The sequence below is a fragment of the Quercus lobata genome, chromosome 2 (genome assembly GCF_001633185.2).
Source record: "Quercus lobata isolate SW786 chromosome 2, ValleyOak3.0 Primary Assembly, whole genome shotgun sequence".
Classification (NCBI taxonomy): domain Eukaryota; kingdom Viridiplantae; phylum Streptophyta; class Magnoliopsida; order Fagales; family Fagaceae; genus Quercus; species Quercus lobata.
The window spans coordinates 6,205,275-6,217,914 of record NC_044905.1 but is presented as its reverse complement, the minus strand read 5'-3'; the positions used below and the strand labels follow the sequence as shown (position 1 = coordinate 6,217,914).

Sequence of the window (12,640 nt, the reverse complement as noted above, 5' to 3'; positions counted from 1 at the left end):
ATAATTATAGATATTCAATAAACTAGTCAGTATTGACCACATGTATTCTTTTTAGTCATACTATTATATTCAAACTCATAATCTAAGGTAATTTTTACTTGATTTGTCCTTACTACTTTTATTAGTGTTATTTATGGTCCTCCTCTTATTACCCTCTTTTGTTCTCACAGCTGGAATCAACTCATTTTTTCTCATGGTTGCATTAATTGTTTTCCTTTATATCATCAAACCATTTGAAGTGACTTTTGATCATCTACTCCTCAACGGTCAGGATTAATCCTATCTTCAAGCAAATTTTCTTCATTTCGAAGTCCATCTATCTTTGTATTTCCACTTATCTATCTTAACATTCTCGTAAGAAATCATGTTAATAGCTTTGAAAATGAGGAAAATTAAGTAACATTTGGTGTTGTATTCTAGGTTTTCTAATTAAATTCAATTTTGTAATTACATTAACCAATAAATCACATAATTAAATTATATTATACATAAAAAAAAAAAAAAGGTAATACTAATTATTGGATAAGAGATAATCCCCTTTTTTTGTATTAATAATACGATTATAAAAAATGCCTAAAAAAACTAGACCTAAATTTGATATGTATGACCAAGATCTGTGAAATTTTTTGTGTATAGGTCCATTTCTTAAAATCTGACAAATGAAATGAAAGAACAAGTTATTTATTATTAAAAACAAAACAATTGACCGACCGAAGAAGATGAGTGCAGGAAAACGATGCAATGTTACTGTATGGATTGGATATTGACTACTGTTTTAATAAGTGGGGGAGACAACGTTGCACCCCACAAATACAATACTCTCTCGTTGACGAGCGAAATGACCACCATACCCCTCGTCAACTAGAAATAATTATTTTATTATTTCGTTTTACAATGAAGAAAGAGAGAGAGAGCTATCAGTCAAAGCTTTGAAAGTCATACATGGGGTAGTGCTTTTGAATCAAACAGGCTATAGTGTTAATCTCACTCTAAAAGATGGGGTAGATGAACAAGGTTAAACGTTTCTTTTAGGTCAGTAGAAACTAGATCCAAGTTTGTGATCCATGAATCATTACCACTTATTACTCATGAGAGAGAAAGGAAGAAGAATTGTTTTATAAGCGTAAGATTATATACGTCATGCTCGTTTTAGATGCACTTACAAGTAAGTTTATTGCTTATTTTTCATACTACTTATGAATTTTATATGAATCAAATGCTTATTTTATTTAACTTTTAAAAAGTTAGATAAACGATTCCCAAACAGCCAAACACACACGAGATAATTATTACTTTTAATGTTACATGTTGAGAGGGGTGCTAATTATTATTGCCTCTAAATTCTAACCAATGTAATATAGCTAATTCAGCAATTAAAAAAATCATAGGATTTCTTTGGGAAAGTTTACTGGCCAAATTGTTCTAACATCTAAGCTCAGTTATATCATATTGACTAATTGTTAGTTAACCACCATAACAATGCAATAGACCTCTTTAGTCATATAAAGCAATGAATCGAGTTCCAATATATTAGCCAGTCAAAAAGAGATTTATGCAGAATATATATACATTGACCTCAAAGTTTTCTTTGTAGTTGGCTGTCCATGTGATCTCACTTAAAATCGATGAAGAATCTGATGAAACAAGAGAATATGTGGATTTTTTTTTTTTTTTTTTTTTGAAAAAGACTTGGTCAGGGTTTCGTATGTATTTAACTCATTGAACTATTCAAGTTCTAGAACACAATAGGATTAGGAACTTGACATCACTCGTGGTTTTCTTGCATAGGGTTCCAAATGCACAGGGTGGACTCGGTAGCATTGAACCAGAGTCTATGAGAAATGAGATCAAAGATTGAAAATTATAAGCTTTTTGTTTGTTTGGTCCCAAAAATTATATTTTACAAGCATGCTCACAAAGCCATTTAAATATCAAAATTTTTTTATTTTTTAATTGTTTCTCTTCCTTCACCCTCAGAATATGTAAAGAACAAATAAAAAAATGCAAAATAAATAGTTTCAATGTCACTTTAAACAAGATGATTTTAGGGCTTGAATATATTAAATTGAACACTTTTTTTTTTTTTTTTTTGCATTGTCTTATGCAAATGGTCAAAGAGAAATGCATGGTGCTTCTCATTTGTGTAACTGCAACTATCACTTTGTCATAACCTTAATTTTGATTTTATTTTCTTATGTGGACCTATAGTGGTGATTGGTAGACAGACATTTCTCAGATGATAATAAACCCAATAATGAACCATCAAGAGACATATTTTTGAAGATTTCATGGACGCATAAACCAATATCATAAATAAATTTATATGCAATTCAACACAAAATGAAAACTAGGAAAATTCTTTGTTCTTTCTCTTTTTATTATAATCTCTTTTTATCTGTTTTGTTTTGTATGGAGATAACATTAGGTATAGTGCGGAAGCACAAAAGTGTAAAAGGCAATGGCACTTTCAATCATAAGAGCACTTGCAAGTTGGGGATGACGAGGCTCCTAGAGTGATTGGTCTTTGATTAATGATTAGCGTTTTGCGATACGTTTAAAGTTCTTGTCATGTTTGTAGATTAGTTCATTTTGAAGTCCCATCTCCTTTCCTGAACAAAAACAAATCTGGAGTCAGGGATATTCTATGAATAATTACAACAAGCAACAGCCAATACACACAGTCAAATTATGAAGAACAATGCGTAGGACACAACTTTTTATAAATCTTTTTTACTACTTGGACCCACTGTGATTTATGTATATGGAAAGTGGAATGTGGAATGAGCGGTAGTTCCATGTAAATGTAATAGAGAAATGTTTGTTGCACACGTTCACTTATATACATAGTACATACTCTCAATTGTTTGAACTAAAATCTTGATTTTTAACCTATAAATCGTGACTTCTCTTTTACTTATACACATAGTATACACACTCAACTGTTTAAACTAAAATAATGACTTTTAACTTGGAAATCGTGACTTCTCTTTCACTTACACACATAGTACACACACTCAATTGTATAAACTAAAATCGTGACTTTTAACTTGAAAATCATGACTTCTCTTTCACTTATACACATAGTACACACACTCAATTGTATAAACTAAAATCATGACTTTTAACTTGGAATCGTGACTTCTCTTACAGTAACGACTTCTGTGCAAAAAATGCAAGTGTGAAATAGACATTGCTCAACGTAATATTATTCCAATCGACAATTTTTCATCTCAACAAGTTGAAAAAAAGTTGTTTGTAGAATTGCTTGGCCATAATTTGACAGTGAGTGTTGGCTGTTGCTTGTGGAAATTATTCTTTGAATATCTCGTTTCCGAAGTTGTTTTAGTCCTTGGGAGTGTCCCACACTCGAACATCCCCCATGTTTGTGTAGTTTGAATGTTTTGATTTGCTAGCACAAAAACAAAATATAGACCGAAGAAAAAGAGGCTATTGAAGGAACATACTGTTGGTCGAACTGGCAAAATTCTATCTATTTGAATGCCTCGAATTCTAATATATGGTTGGGTTCCATCAACATGAGTCACATAACATTATCTTCCTAAAGATCCTGGAGCCAATAACAAAATGTAAGAGAGTCATCAGTCAAAGCTTGGAGTTCACACAAAAGAGCTTATTATGCTTTTGAAACAAACAATTCTGAATCCCAATATTAAGATCATTGCAGAGCTTAGAGATAGATGAACGAGGCCAAAATATTCTTTTAGCTCCATACAACAAAGTAGATCATATTTATCATCCATGCCCATTACTCCGTAGAATACTCAGGCAATGAGAAATTCCTAGAATATCTTGTGGGGAAAAAAAAATGTACTAGCCAATTTGTTCCGAGGTTAATTCGATCACATTGACTAATTGTTCATTATAGTCGTGCAGAGGGGTCATGCAGTACATCAATCAGCATTTAGTTATATAAAGCACTCAAGCAAGTCCTTAGATTTATTAGTCAAAAAAAAGCAACGCTGACCTCAAAGTCTTTTGCAGATGTCTCATGCCTGTACAAGTGATTTTCACTTCAAGTAATGAGTTTCTTTTTTCTGGTAAACAACTAAAGAAAAGAGTGCGGTCCATGAGACTCATTAAACATAAGTTTCAAGCCTATCTTGAAACTCTAAATATATATCCCACCACATTTAGTGTACCAACCCTTCTGGTTCTGGCCATTTAACATTTATTTTCATGTATAATTATTCCAATTTGGAGCCTTGACATCAGAAAGCTGCCTACTTATAAAAGCTCCAAACTTAGTCACAGAAAAGAACTTGTAATATATAATATCCTCAACAGGAACCCCTAACTCGTGGGGAATTGCTACAATTCTGATCCCCAGGTATATACAAAAGGCTGGTATCTGTGCAAAGGAAATAACAGCCATGACAAAGAAATCATTGCATTTCACAAGGTCTTTGTGGCATGTCGGCCATGTCCCCAAGATCAGGAGGATCAAGAAAAGCAGAGAGCTGTAGGAGTGAAATTTGGGCTCTAATGAATGGATTCAATAAACTTGTCTCACCAGACAGTCAAGCCCCAATGTAGTGACGGGCTGAGGCCCAACAAACAAAATCCAACCCAGGTCATGAGATTCATATGCTACCATTTTGGCCACACAAGCGCGTGCGCGCACATAAAAATTAAATTAAATTAAAAAAAAAAAAAAAAAAAAAAAAAAGAGAGAGAGGCAACTATGAGCTTGATTATTGATTAATGGACCAACGACCTAAGAGTGAAAATATTGCAGTGTTCCTTGTTCATAGTACAAAATACATTTTTGATTTAGAGATTGATACACTAAAGGAGAAAGACATTGACACATTTACATGCAAGCATAAGAATGCTTCTGAATGATAAGAGAAACATAAGTAAAATTCTCTACTAATGGCGAATGGCATGTTATAACAACCTTTCTCACAAAAAGAAAGAAGCATCCCTTTTGTTGAAGAGGGGGGGTGGTGGGAGTGGACACTGATTTCTCATTTAAGGATAAAGATCTGCATCAGAAACATTTTATTCTTTACAAGAATTCAACTCCCTGGAAATCCAGAAAAGAAAAGAAAAGAAAAAAAAAATTGCAATATATCAGTTTAAAAATACAAAAGCCGATAATAGAAAACTTAATAGACTCATTTTGACATTCTTTCAAATTTCAATACAGCACCTAACAAGTTTGACAGAGATGAAATGCAATATCCCTTCAGTTTTAGGACTAATCCAAATGCAAGGTGTAGAAATCTTTTTTTAGGCTCTCGTCCTCCAAACTGAACATACCATTGTTGAAATTCTCATATGGACATTCATAAAATCATAATAGCCTTCAAAATAATCATCCATGAAGTAATGCTATTTGCTTTGATCCCAGGACATTTCAGGGCTGAGAGACAGTGCACAATTATATTATACAAACAAAACCTTGTTGCCCAAGAGTTGCACCCCAACCTACCTTTTTTTTCTCTTCCCGTCCAATTTATAAACCTTGAAGTTTAATGTAGCCATGGCCATCATCACCATCTTCATCATCTTCTTCCCATTCTAAGAACCTACAAATTTTCAAAAGCCCTCTACTAGAACTAGAAGCCTCTACCATGTACTGAAAAAGGCACCCTTCATCTTTTGTTGCTCGACTCATTGTCTCAACAGGGCATCAACATGGCAATGATCCCATCCTTTAGGAGTGCCCCAATTAATTATTGCATGAAACCTATACATATGTCATATGTCATCTTCACAGTGATCACCCTGAATAAAGTATTCCACATTTTGTTACTGGGTTTGCAGAAAGCAAAAACTGTCTGTAAATATAGCTATAAGCCTATCACAACAAAATCATTGATTATGCTCAGATTCTTTGTTTCTAAGGGGCAAAACAAGTGGCCAAAGTTGGTGATTTCCTGGCAAGCTCCAACCTGCCTGTTTCCTAAATCACCTGGATTTTATTGTCTATTTGATCAATAATCGAGGGAATTAAAAACGGTTTTTTTTCCCCTTCTAATATTCTTCTAAATTTTCTTAGTTCATTTGATGTCAAGTACCCATACAAGGTGGGAAAGCCTAATGCAAAGGCATATGCAAGCCAAAAGGAAATCTAAATATTCTAAGAAAGTCAACCAATATCCCTCAATGAGAAATTCTCATTCAATCTAAACAGAAAGTTTCAGACAGTTTTCTTATCCAAACTTACTTTAAAGAAGGAAACAAGTTTGTGGAGATGCATTATGTATAGATATTGCAATCATGAAGTGACCCCTGAAGTGGCCAGGCTATACAAAGGAAAAAAAAAAGACTACATAAAATGAAAAAGACTTGTATTCATATTTTTGTCATGTATAGGATACCTGCAACCTGCTGTAGAGAGAACTGAATGCAGAATATTCAGTGCTCAACACACTGCAACTCTGAGATTGAGAGAGATATATAAATATATATATGTTTTTTTTTCTTTTCTTTTTTCATAAGTGAGATTGAGAAATATGCTTGGAGACGTAAAAACCTCAAATTCCTGTCTAGTTTTGATATTGCTTCTGTCATTCTTTGACCTTCCAGTTAGATGCAATGACTAAGATCGTAAAACCCTGTACATGACCAATACGCAAAAGCAGATGGTTCTTTCAAGGCCTCCAGACTGGCCTCTACTCATCATAAACCCACATGGAGACACGGGAACGCAAACCGAAATCACCTTGGCCTTGTTCTGCCATTTTTGTATCAAGCAACTGGAGTTGCCTTTTAATCCATGGAGGATCATTTGGACTCAACCAGAGAGCTTCACCAGTATCCTTGTGTGTGAAATCTGGCTGTCTTGGATTTACCTTACGTTTCCTTAAATCCCACCATTCATATGGATTGGTGAAAAACACTTGCCACAAGTAATTGCGGTTTTCATACCCCTCCAAGTCAGCTCTACCTAGAAATGTGATAAGATACAGGACAAAAAAGATAGATAAGCATGTGGAAAAAGTAAATATTTCGCAATGACTAGCTGTTAAAAAGTGTCGTAAAAAACTCATAATTGAGTATTGTCAAACCTTGAAATATTATGGAAGACAAAGAGAATATGAGAGAGGAAGATCATAAGAGATTAATGGGTTTCAATCACTAAGATCGAAGTCCACATACACATCTTTCATTCACTTGATTGATCACAAATACAAATGAACCCATAGTGTAATGAGATTTATAAATTTTGAAAATAGGTCAACTATTAATTTATTAAATGTATATTTTGATTTAAAATTTCATATTGATAATTTTATTTCTCCAATCTCTTGATTTACTCCAATCAATTTGTTGATTTCGTCTTTAATTTGTGAAAAGTGTCATATTTTCCAACACTCCCCCTCAACCCCTCAAGTTGTGTATTAATCTTTGATGAAATGCACAACTTGCAAAAATTGAATCCAAAGCTTGAAATTGTCTTCCAAAATTTTTGAACTTCCTTTTTTTTTGTACAAGAATATTAACCAATAAAGGAAAAACCTAGCATGAACCAATTTTGGTGCTTCAAAGATTGTTGGAAAGTATAATTCACTTTCCTTGTCTTTGAAAACCAACTCCAGACATTGATTATCACATAAAATCATGGGATTGGTTGCTATGGAAAATCATATATTGAAGCAATCAATATGCAATTCAAATTCAAATCATCATTGACTTCCATGTGCAATCCTCATTATAAATATGGATTTTATTGTAATGTATTATCATGAAAAGTGAATGAAAGATGTAGCCCTTTGTCTTTTGGTGTTGTGGACATAGGTCTCAATAATCGACCACATTAATCTATTCCATTCTCATCTTTATGCTACATGATATTTCGAATTCTGACATGGTATCAAAGCGTATCAATTGGACCTTACTTGAATCTCTTCATTCACATGATTTTCCTCATGTTAGTAATTTTTAATATAATCACCTTGTCAATCATCTTTTATTATTTACATCATTTTTTCTTCCTACTTTTAATAAGAAGATATTAACGTTTCCTTATGCCTATTGGTAATTTTACCTATGCAATTCTCACTCATATTATCTTGCTTCATATTAAAAGGCTTTTTGTCACGTTAATCTATAGTGACATCTTTATAGGATAATTTCTTATGAATTTCTCATTGAGGGGGATTCACCATTTTAATGGCGCTGTTATTTTACCAAATTTAACTTGTGTTTGTTAATTTTCTCAGGCTCCAAAAAAAAGGGTAAGCTTTAGAAGAGAGGTTAAGTATAATTCACTTTCCATGTCATTGAAGACCAAATCAAGACGTTAATTGCTAAAGGAGATCATGAGATTGATTAATAAATCAATAGACTAAATGCTAGAGAAAATTGTAGGATGGAAACAATCAACATGCAATTCAAATTCAAATTATCATTGACTTTTGTGTGTAATCCCCATAGATATGGATTCTAGTGTAATGTACTATCAAAAAAATGAATAAAAAATACACATCCCTTTTGTGCCAAGAGTTGACATAAATATATGCATATAAGCAAAGAAATTACAATATTATAATCACTATCATCCTGCGAGCCTGGTTCAAATTGTTTCTAGGTCAGATATACAAATCCTGTGCTAACAACTTGCTCCTTTTAAAGACACGCCTTGCTTTAGTTACTAGCTTTGTAGTTTTCTACTCATTTCCAAAAGACTAATAAAATAAAAACTCTAAGCCATATATTTTAGAAGATATTGAAGATATGTGTTACACATTTATTTCAACTATAGAAGACATTGTACCTGCTCCTAATTGCGACTCCTCGACTTTCTGGCTGGTTGGGCCTTGGCCATCTCGGGCAACATAATTCAATTCTTCTACTGTGACCTATAAAGAGAAAACAAAATAACTGTACAGATAGAGGTTGTGCCAATGTATCAGCAGAGGGAAAAAAATTACTGCCCTCATACTTTCTCGTCTAGCAGAAAAGGGTTAGGGTTCAAGGCACCATCATTTACACTAACATGTGACCTCAATCTATCAAAAACCACGGTTTATTAGCTTCTATCCAATATAGCTCCATCCCAATTTCATAGCAAATAAATCTTAAAAATCAAAGCCTAATATGATTAGCAAAGGGAAAAGAATGAACATGAATTCATAAAGTGAAAGCTTGAACAGGTATTAGATATAAGGTGCAAGTGGGATCCAGAAAGAAATTTGATACACCACTAGGTATTGGTTACCACTAAACACAAGGTTAAAGATTAAGAATACCCTAACTATATGAGTCTTCAAAAGAAACCAATAAACAACTTTAATCACTATGTATGCCAACAAAATATCATTAATTATCATATTTTATAAAATATATATTTAGAAAATTCAAGAGGTTTTTTTTTTAATAAAGTAGGAACTCAAAAGAGGAGTAAGACAAATGCAAGAGAGAAATTCAGTTTAGTATAAAAAACTGTAGCTGCATCTTTGAACATGAAGCTAGAACTGAGCAGGAAGGATAACTTTTCATGCCAAATAAGGACCCAGCTATGCAACATGTTAAAAAGATGTACTTGGTTTCTGAACCTTGTAATATGTTCTGAGGTCTCCATCCTCATGAGCCTTTGTATAACACCCTAAAGGACCTGAAACATAGATAAAATCATTTGGTTTCAAATGTTGTAGAGACATTTCTGCCATCTCGTCCCACATCAACAGTAGTATCCTGTTCACAAATTACAGAATGTAAGTTGCATAGTGGCAAACTTAAAAACCCACCAACTTCCATATAAAGAAATGCATGCATATATCTAAACGAAAAGCAGGAGCAAATCAAATTGACCTCCCATTACACATTCAAATCCAATGCATGACCATAGCCATTACATGTCCTAGCAAGAAAAAATAATAATAATAACCACCCTTCTTTGTTCATTCAAAAACCTTCATTCATCAAATCCCATATGCTAAACTTCATTTAAAATGAAATTGTGATATCATTAGAAGCTTTCTGAAGACCCAATGGAAAATTTTGATCAAGTTTGCCATGTATCACATAGAGTATTAGAAAAAACATCGAGATAGTTTAAATTAAAGCCTTTTCCCCAAAAACCCCACTTAGATAACTATACAAATACAACATGAAGCTATTCTTTCTTCTCTATCTCTAGTGTATGTGTATGTGTGTGTGAGAGTGCATTACAGCATGTGTCTTACCCAACAATAAGTTAATAAACAAAACATGTTTTTTACTACTGCTGACATGGTCTCTTGTGATTGACGCATGATAAAAGTGGTATCAATAGTGAACCCGGTAGCTCAACTGGTACTTCATGATGTTTCGAAAGAAGATATCTAGTATTCAAATCTCTCTCCTCAACTATTAAATTAACAAAATAAAAAATAGTGAACCCATGTGAAAATGGTGTTGCTCCAATACAATAGGCCATTTACTCATGCAAAATCAAATGTTGGAAATACAAACAACTACAACAATAATTATTATTATAAGCACAATTTGAAGAACCAATTGATACAATACGATTCGATACGATAACGAAAACAGAGATGTGGAGTACTGAGTAGAGTACCTAACCGTGCGATTGACGGAGAGTATAGTGTGAACGCCAAAGCGACCGGTTTTCCTTGTGTCCACAATTTTCAAAGGAAGCTCGACGGTCCCAATAAAGCTACCGGAGTTCAGCAACTGCTTGTTCCACTCCCACATGATCGTCGCCGGCCGCTGGAATTTCAGGGCGTGCCGGAAAACCGAGCTCCCGGGTTCGCCGTCGTCGGCGAAGAAGAATTTCTCTGGTCTAGCGATCGCGGGTGAGGACGAATAGAACCGCTTCGCGTTTCGGATTAGGGCTCCGAAACGGTGCGTATTCATTGTTGAAAGCCAATTTGGCGGGGGTTCTCTGAAAACTGTTGTTCTTTTTTTTTTAGTACACTCTGACAACTGGTTTGATTATTAGGGTTCAAAAGATTCACGGCGGCAACGTTAACTTTTCTCTAGCTAGACATGTAGGGCCCCAAAATTTATGCTTGCAGTTTTTTTTTTTAATGGGAAAATATAATTTTTAGTCTTTATATTTTGGCTACAAAAAAAAAATTATTTTATAATAACAGTTAATTTAGTTTTTATTATTTTTAACTTGTTGTAAATTTGGTTTTTATATTTTGATAGTAGTCAAATTGATCATATTATCGTGTTATTTTCAACTTACAATTATTCTAGATCCATCTTAGTTGTTGAGTTAATATGTTTATCTATAAGTTAAAAATTGGTAAATATGATTTTATGTTTTTGTATTTGATTGTCAAGAAAATACAAAAAAAAACGAATAAGAAAATGTGAAAAACTATGATCTAATTAAGGCTGGGAATCAAATTAACCTTGTAAAGTTAAAAATAACAAATAAGATTTTCAGAATTTATTTTTTATTTTTTTATTATTATTGGATACTCATAACTCATTTATTACGTGTGATAGCATTCCTATTATTTTTTTTGAGAAATGTGTGATATCATTTCAAATTGCCAAGAACTTTAGATTTGACCAACCACAAATATATTAGTTGATAACCTTATAATTTTTTTTTAATTGGTATCTTTCCATGCCATGCATTAAGTGCTTGAGAGTTCATAGGGAAGTAATTCAAGTTGTAAAATTAGCAACATATTAATGTATAAATAACATCAAGGACTGCCTTAAGCCAACAGAGTGAGACATCTAATAATTATATTCCCCTTTTCCAACTAAAAAATAAAAGCATAAATAACTTGTTCAGAGTTCTCATGAACCTCATCTATGTAAGTTAGACAGTCATATTTTATCAAACAAAATAAAAAACAAAGTTATGAATAAATCTTAGCCATTGTGAATAAAGTATCATGAGTTTCAATGATTATGTAGACTCCCCTTAAAATTCAATTGTTGATTAGCAATAACTTAAAATTAAATAAGTTAATATCTTCCTTTTATTGGTCAACAAATTTTTTTGGATAATTTAATTGTTACTCTTACAATTGGTGGAGTGGGATCCAAAACCTGAGACAATGGTATTGAGTTACAGTCTTACAGGGCTCTTTACATTAGTTGACAAATTTTTATATAGAGGAAAAATGTGTCTAATAGTTTTGCTTAATGAGTAATGGCCCCCTTTATCTTTTGTACAAATTTAAGAAACAATCATTTCTTATTAGAGGTATTAATATCTTACCCCCCCCCCCCATTTTGAGAAGAATAAAACTCACTAACTTTAAGAGCAAGTATGTTTTCAAATAATACATAAATAAATCTCTTTAGTAATATATATATATATATATATATGCATAGAGAAATATTTAGGTACAGTACTTAGGTGTTGTTTCTTAGATTCCCTTTTTAAGATTTCGCTATGTGGATTTTTTCTTATGGGATGGAATTGTATTTTTTAGTTAAATAGTCACATGACTAAATTTAAATAAGGCAACCTAAGAAACAGCACCTAACCTTTCAAAAAAAAAAAAAAAAAAAACAGCACCTAAGATACTGTACCTAAGTTTTGTCTATATATATATATATATATATATTGTAGGGGTATTGGGCCCAGAAACTCATTATCTATGTATATAATGGGTCTAAGGCCCAAGTCGAGGACCAAATATCGTCCAAGGAGGGTAAACATTATCAAGGGAGTCCATGTTAGTAAATGAAT

The 12,640-nt window shown here is 32.9% G+C and overlaps 1 protein-coding gene across 6 annotated transcripts; it reads right to left on the bottom strand.

The window, feature by feature from the left end:
• Positions 1 to 4,703: 4,703 nt before the first annotated feature.
• On the bottom strand, positions 4,704 to 10,947 carry LOC115974239 (protein OSB1, mitochondrial-like). Of its 6 annotated transcripts, none has more exons than XR_004087878.1 (5): positions 10,532 to 10,947; positions 9,528 to 9,666; positions 8,747 to 8,831; positions 6,348 to 6,916; positions 4,704 to 5,047 (listed from the first exon to the last, which is right to left on the bottom strand). XR_004087878.1 is itself a non-coding variant. In XM_031094501.1 (4 exons), the coding sequence occupies exons 1-4, from the start codon at positions 10,828 to 10,830 to the stop codon at positions 6,642 to 6,644; spliced, it is 798 nt and encodes a 265-aa protein (XP_030950361.1). In that variant the 5' UTR covers positions 10,831 to 10,947; the 3' UTR covers positions 5,474 to 6,641. The 6 variants fall into 6 exon arrangements, 1 of the variants encoding a protein (XP_030950361.1); XR_004087879.1 differs by having other exon boundaries at positions 4,704 to 5,006; XR_004087876.1 differs by lacking the exon at positions 4,704 to 5,047 and adding an exon at positions 5,474 to 5,751.
• Positions 10,948 to 12,640: the final 1,693 nt, after the last annotated feature.

Excerpts from the sequence above, each read along its gene's own strand:
- LOC115974239 (XM_031094501.1), bottom strand. The coding sequence starts at position 10,830 with ATGAATACGCACCGTTTCGGAGCCCTAATCCGAAACGCGAAGCGGTTC. Across the intron at positions 8,832-9,527 it reads ACCTCAGAACATATTACAAG|GTCACAGTAGAAGAATTGAA; the intron begins GTTCAGAAACCA and ends TTCTCTTTATAG. Across the intron at positions 6,917-8,746 it reads GGAGTCGCAATTAGGAGCAG|GTAGAGCTGACTTGGAGGGG; the intron begins GTACAATGTCTT and ends TCACATTTCTAG.